This window comes from Lactuca sativa, chromosome 9 (genome assembly GCF_002870075.4).
Source record: "Lactuca sativa cultivar Salinas chromosome 9, Lsat_Salinas_v11, whole genome shotgun sequence".
Taxonomy (NCBI): Eukaryota; Viridiplantae; Streptophyta; class Magnoliopsida; order Asterales; family Asteraceae; genus Lactuca; species Lactuca sativa.
The window spans coordinates 65397798-65404999 of NC_056631.2; the positions used below are offsets into that span (position 1 = coordinate 65397798).

The 7202-nt window shown below is 32.3% G+C and overlaps 1 protein-coding gene across 2 annotated transcripts; it reads right to left on the bottom strand.

Moving 5' to 3' along the window:
* Positions 1–1191: 1191 nt before the first annotated feature.
* Positions 1192–5759, bottom strand: LOC111920390 (serine/arginine-rich splicing factor SR34A). Of its 2 annotated transcripts, XM_023915954.3 has the most exons (12): positions 5635–5736; positions 5450–5504; positions 3701–3828; positions 3451–3516; positions 3181–3255; positions 2995–3100; positions 2809–2855; positions 2665–2722; positions 2106–2155; positions 1706–1824; positions 1509–1623; positions 1192–1420 (listed from the first exon to the last, which is right to left on the bottom strand). In XM_023915954.3, the coding sequence occupies exons 3-12, from the start codon at positions 3785–3787 to the stop codon at positions 1406–1408; spliced, it is 738 nt and encodes a 245-aa protein (XP_023771722.1). In that variant the 5' UTR covers positions 3788–3828; positions 5450–5504; positions 5635–5736; the 3' UTR covers positions 1192–1405. The 2 variants fall into 2 exon arrangements, with proteins under 2 accessions (XP_023771722.1, XP_023771723.1); XM_023915955.3 differs by lacking the exon at positions 5450–5504 and having other exon boundaries at positions 5635–5759.
* Positions 5760–7202: the final 1443 nt, after the last annotated feature.

The following is a 7202-nucleotide window of genomic DNA, read 5'->3' on the forward strand; positions in this document are numbered from 1 at the left end:
ACTACAACTTGTGTTCAATAGTATTTTGCCTAAAGTTATACATTTTCTGTTATAAAGCAATAAGTAGAAAGATATACATATTACATTACCAAAAATGTTAACTCTTGACTACTTGGGTTCATCCTTACATGTATTTACACCAAATACATATTGTAACACATAGTTTGGATTTTCGGGTCGTTACATAAGCCATTAATGTTGAGGCTACGGCCCTACACTTTAAGCATTCATGGTAGTCCCATTAGAATGTTGTTTGGGGATGGAGCATGTATGCTAGTATGAAGTTGTGTTTATTTTCTAGTATGAAAGGAAGTGAGATTTCTCTAGGAACAACTCCAATCATCCTTCAGTTATCACCATTTTTGTGTTTGAAGACCAAGAATCCTTAGACAAACCTTCAAATTTAACACTATGAAGGTCAAATATATAGAGGTCTCTAAAACACACCTTTTTAAAGGTTGGTTGGAGTTAAATCATCATTTTGGTTTTTTTAAGTTATGTTTCAATGAGTTTGAGCTATTGTTTGAAGCATTGTTTAAACATTGTGCCTAATGTGCTTACCCCATGTACATACTGTAACGGTCCCCATTCGAGCGTGGATCAGTAGATGTCTGTTTGCTTGCTGCCCTAGCAATGTTCCGAACATGGGTATGTCAGTGGAGTCAGCTTACCAGGACGTGACCAAGATTTGCGCTAACTTTGGTTGGTGTAGCACTCTTATGACCTTCATGATGGATGAGAATTTTTCATTTCTTTTATTATCTTTGGGCTCGATCTTATTAGGATCAACAATGTATATGAGATTTCCTTAATGTCCCTCGGATAGAGCGAATGATGCAACCAAGTACGCAAGTATTCCATGATGAGACGAAGAGTGGATCTTGTGAACTATGTGATTCTTCTATACCTACGACTACAAAAGGAAGTTAGGGCCCGCGATAACACAAGATAGGCCCAAAGTTGCACTCTTGCGTCAAAGCTACATGACGTTTGCTCAAAGGAGTGTGACATGGTGAGATTTATAAAGTTGGTATGGGAGACGAGATTTGTCCATTTTCTACGGTAAAGTGGTGATACATATGCTTTGTAGGTAATTTTTCCTTTTTTTTTTCTTTTTGTATTTTATAACTAAATAAAATTATTGATTAGAGTAGAAGATTTGTTAATTTTTTCTAGGTAAATGTCTAAAAAAAAACAAATGCCGCAGGACATGATTAACCAATAACCAAGGCCAGGTTTTGTGAGCCTCTATACAGAAACATGACCAAGACAGATTTGAAGAGGTTGTTTAACCATCTAATCTTCTTATCATCCAAATCCAACAACAACTTCCTAAAAACATTTCATCCCCATAACAACTCTTAATAGTTCCAGCACCAAAACCCAGAATGGAATTGTGATCGACTCATGGACTCTGGCCCTGAAAAACAATACAACACAAGTAAAATCAATGCACTTAGAAAATAAAACACAGAGCCATCACCATATGATCGGAATACATGTTATACCGGAGCCGGTGATTCTGACTTTGACTTTGACCTTGACCTTGCTGGCTCATCTGGAGATGCTGACCTAGATTTTGAAGGTGATCTTGACACAGATCGAGATCGCTCCAAAGATTTGCTGTAGAAAGATGAAACATTTTTACAAAAAACAAAAAAAAAATGAAATTGTATAAAAATGATAAAAAGGAATTTGTTGATACCTTCTGCTTCTACTGCGGCTCCTACTTGGACTTCTGGAAGGGCTATTTTCATACTTCCTTACCCTAATATAAGTCTTAGCCCATGGATTTCTGAACTCAGTGTCATCAAGCTTTCTTATCTGAGTAACAAAAGACACACATCACATGCTGAATAAATTAAGTCAAGACACACCAAGGGGTTGTTTCTTTTTGACTTAATATGGACAAAATCACTTATTAATGTATTAAGACACCAGCACTTTATCTTATCTGTTTGTCTTTCTTTTTTCCTCCCAACTTCTTGATGGATAATGTGAAATTTGTTTTTTGGAATGTAAGGGTAAAATCGTCATTTGTCTCATTCAGACGGTTTATTCAGTCTTGAAAAAAATAAACAGATCTCATGTATAAGAGCACTTACAGCATATTTCATGTCGTCATAGTTGGTATAGTCAACAAGACCAAATGTCCCTACAAATAAAACCTTGTTATTTGAACTAGAATAAGATATCCATGGTAACTAAAGTAGTGTTTGGAACAATGGAATCAGAGAAGGAATGGAATGGTTCATTCCATCGGAATGTGATTCCTTTCGGTTTGCTAAATTTCATTCCTTCACCAATTACCATGAGATGTTTTCAGTAGTATATTCCGTTCAATTATAGAAGGAAGTATTGCAATATAACTTACTCTTATTTTATATAAACTTTTATAAAGTTTCACTATTTTAATTACATTATAATTTTATGTTCATTTTCTTTATTTTTGTAAATAAAAGTTCGTTACTTATAATTAAAATAGCTATACATTAGAGTTAAATATTATGTATTGTATATACTTAAAATATGAGAACTCATTCCACTCCTACATGTCAATTAAACAAGACTATGGAATGTAATGACTCATTCCATTACCTTGCTACCGATTCCATTCCATCCAACCAACAAACAAATTTTTATCCTACTAATTATAATTCATACCCTTGCTATCACGGGAAACCTCAGCAAAACATACATCACCAGCCTTGCGCATATGATCCTGAATTTTTATTCCCATTGTCAAAAAAAGTCAACTTAAATGAGACCTTTAGGTCAAATGCATTAGATATAGTTGTTAGTTGTTACCTTAAGATCTTGCCAAGAGGCAGATGATGGTAGCTGTCGCACAATAACTGCAATCAACAAATATAAAATTTTAAGCAAATCATAACTGGTCAAACACAGAACATATAAATAAATCACAATTTGGAAATTATATCGACTTTATGTCATAATTTATATTTTATATTTAATTCATATCTTAGGTGGCACCTCGATACTCAGAATGTCGAGAAAGACCAGAACGCCCATTGCTGTTGCTACTGCCACGACGATCACCAGAGGATGATTGTCCTCGACCCCCATGAGCAAGCTCAACCTGCATACAAAGGGTATTTTCGTCAAATCACATGACTTGGTGATAAAAAAGAGTATTCAAAGTCAAAAGTTTCTTGTTACCCTCAGGCGACAACCATCAAAATTATAGCCATCACGTCCTCTAATTGCATCTTCAGCATCACGAGCATTTGCAAACTACAATTTTAACATAAATCAGAAATGAGAATTAAAAGTTAAAACTATTTTAGTATTTCATTAGTGATAATGCGTCATAAAATGGGTAAGATGTGAACAAACTACAATGGTGTTTTGTGAAAAAATAAATAGCTTGTTACCCATTTATGACATTAACCCATTTCATTATATGGAATATAAATTTCAATACATTACCTCAACAAAACAATAGCAAGGAGGACGAGGTGGAATCTTCAATTCTATGTCCAATATGCGCCCATACTGCATGAAGCCGAAACTTACATAAGAAAAAAAAAAATCAAACATATTTGAATTCGTATTATAATAATCAACATCGGTGAAATTTCAATTTTAATTTGGGTTTCTAGAACTATAAACAAATGTGAAATTGTATATTAACATATTCAATTCAATTAGATCAGGAAAAGAGAGAAATAGCAAAGACCTTATAAAAAAGATCTTCAACTTCCCATTCTCTTATATCCAGAGGCAGGTTCCCAACATAAATTGTGCGAGAGAATCGGCCACTCATTTTCAGTTGCAAATGGACATCTAAGTAAATCAGCCAAAATACTGCAAAATAAAATAAAATCAGAACTCATAAATAAAATCAATGAATCTCTAGAGTCTAAAGTCTAAACCATTCGCGATATGTTGTTATTTAACTTTTTTTAGTTATGCTTTGATGATTATACATTTTGGATCAATCTTCTATATCTTCTCAACCAAACTTGGAGGTTACTGATTTTTCTAGCAAGATTATATATCTCAAAAATCTAGTGTATCTTTAACTGCTAATCTTTTCAAGATGTCTTTTTTTTTTTTTTTTTTAAGTTATGCTTTGATTATTAACATTTTGGATCACTGTGGCTGTATATCTTGAAAATCTAGCATATCTTTAAACCCTAATATGTTGAGATATGTTGTTTACATGGTTTTTGAAGTTACACTTTGATTATAAATTTTTGTATCATCGTGGTTGTATATATTCTTAAATGCACTCGTACTTTACTAATTTTTCTACATTTTGGATCCTTGTGGTTGCATCATAAACAGAAAGATCTGAGTCATGAGATGATGTAAAATTTCCATATATTAATGCATTTATATAAGCAAAGATCAGCTGAAACCAGACATACTTAAATTTACCTCGTTGATGTGATTTTTCAAGTGAATATAGACTCATGTTAGTTTCACTTAATTTGAAAAAGAACCAATATTATTTTCAACTCTTAAGGATCATATCCAGAGAGAGAAGAAAGCGGGAAGATAGTGTGAAGTTAGACATGGAATTGACACTCTTTGAGGGCATTATCTGAGGGAGTGGAGACATAAAATTATGGTTGTGGGGTAACAGAAGTCGTGTTACTTACATTATATTATGTTTATGTGTATTTAAGTATATATCCTCTTATTAATTTCAGTTATTACTATTAGTACTATTACTAAATACTAAGAGGTAGAGGCAATACTATCTGCATCCAGCCTCCCTCTTAGGCTCTTACCCCACGACCTTACAGGAACTTGGTATATTTGTTGTTGTTTTAACTCCTTATATGCAGCAAAGTGCAAATAATTATGTATTTATTTCAAGATAAACAGCCAGTTTGTCCCTCTCTTATAATCTCCTTTTGGTTCCTTATTCAGTTATTCTTGAAGCTGCAAGAAGAAACAACTTTAATGCAGTTCTCAAAGTAAATGTAGTTTCTTCATCTCTAACTCAGTTCTAAAACAGCATGGGTAAGAATTCTACCAGTTGGCTATAGGGTAGAAATATACACTTGGAAGCACCTTAAATTCATATAATCGACTAAACACATAGTGCATCTCTCTAACGGCATGTATATCAAGATGTTAGCGCTAACTTAGGGGCCAAAGAATCAAGATAACAGTGTGTCAGTGTCAATTCTTAGATTGAAATGTGACTAAGGAAACTCAAATCCCAGCAGATGGACGCAAGATTCTTTCTAAACCTATGCGTTATGCATTTCCAGAAATCGATAACTGAAATGCCATACAAATATCTGTATGGGAGTCTTGACTCAACCGAAGTTGATGACTCGCAAAGGATAAGTGGATTACGAGTCAATTAGCTATAACATGGCCACAGAATTACACAGTCACTGTCACAATGGATTTAATCCATGTAGAATGAAGATCCGTTAAGATATAATGAAAAGAAAAATCTTCTTACTTTAAGTATTGGTGGAAAACCACTCCACCTAGGGTTTCTGATTCCCTTTATTTCGCTGTAACATAGGAACATACAAAGGATGCTGTGATTCAAACCGTATACATAATCTTACACGGATTAACAGTGATTCATCGAACATTATTGAAGAATATGATATACTATTCGTAGAAGTATGAATCAAATACCTGATCAATCGAGCGGCAATGGAAAATAAACTTCGCGACGTCCGTTTCCCGAATGTATTCTTTTGACTTACTCTGATTGTTTGTGAAGTTGAACTTACGGAATAAACACGAAGTTCTTCTACTCTTTGGGCCTGTTGGGCTTACGCTTATCGGGCGTACTAACATCAGTAACATGTCCGTAAACTATTTTATTTTAAGAATTTATCATCGTTAAAAAAATAATAATAATAATAACTATCGTTATACAAACTAATTGTTATTTTTAAACCGTACTATTAGAATTTTTATAAGATAACATATGTTTGAAACTTATATAAATAAAATAAAATTATATGAATGATATTTGTGCAATTAATTTATATCTAAATGGAGGAAATTACACGAATGGTCCCTATGGTTTAGGATAATTTGCATGTTTGATCCATAACTTAAATTTTTAACTCGGAAGGTCCCTACTGTTTGTTTTTATTACGCATTTGGTCTCTATCTTAGCTAAAAAGACTATTTTGCCATTGATTTTTTAATTTATTTAAATAAACACATCCCGAACCTCACCCCCCTCATCTTACCCTACCTACCTCATTATTTTTCTCTATTTAAATAATAGTCTTTTTAAGTAAGATAGGGACCAAACGTGTAACAAAAGCAAACTGTAAGGACCAAACATGTAACGAAAACAAACAGTAAGGACCTTCAAAGTTAAAAAAATAAGTTAGGGACCAAACTTGCAAATTACCCCAAACCATATGGGCCATTCATGTAATTTACTCTAATAAATGAAAAGTCATTTAGTTTAAACCTATTGAATTATCTAATATTCATAATTTATATTATATTAATTTAAGTATTTACTAATTATAAAATATAAGTTAAAAAACCATATTTTTTTACTCATCTCATAAAGTTTTCACATAACGTCCAATATTTTAATATAAATAAAACGTAGTAGTATAATATTTACAAATATAAATATAAATATGTAATTAAGTTATAATTAAATGGAAGTCTCATGACTTCAATGAAAATTAATATTTGCTTAACATAATGGTATTCATGTCACTCACTAATACTGTGAATAGTTCATGCATATAAATGTTCAAAGTTTGTTAGTTCCAAAAGAACTCCTGAAACATTGACGGTGTTCGTCTCTTTTTTTGCATTGCCTAATTTCTTTATATGTTCCTACAAATGAAAAAAAAAACATAAAAAATATATATTTTAGCTTAATACTCATCGTGACTCAATACATTAAGTCTAGCTATTTTGTGGGGGATTAAAAAAGATAGCAAACAACAATTTGAAAAAATATCATCATCATACGTTTCTATTACAATTCATATATTTTAAGAGACTCGGTAAATTAGACAATGCACAAAATAAAGATCATAATTGTGCCAATAAAATAATAATAATATCAATACAATTGTAGAAAAATCTATAGAAAACTTAAAGATAATTATATATATCTCACATGCATCTAGACATCATATCCCTTCATATGATTTAACAACCTTCAATCTACCACACAATCACCTATAATTCTCAAAACTCTACTAATATGACCTATA

What these genes read in the sequence shown, in the direction of transcription:
- LOC111920390 (XM_023915955.3), bottom strand. Translation starts at nt 3,787, where the DNA reads ATGAGTGGCCGATTCTCTCGCACAATTTATGTTGGGAACCTGCCTCTG. An exon ending in TTGAAGATCTTTTTTATAAG is followed by an intron (nt 3,517 to 3,700) that starts GTCTTTGCTATT and finishes GGCTTCATGCAG; the next exon opens with TATGGGCGCATATTGGACAT. An exon ending in ATGACGACATGAAATATGCT is followed by an intron (nt 1,825 to 2,105) that starts GTAAGTGCTCTT and finishes TTTGTTACTCAG; the next exon opens with ATAAGAAAGCTTGATGACAC.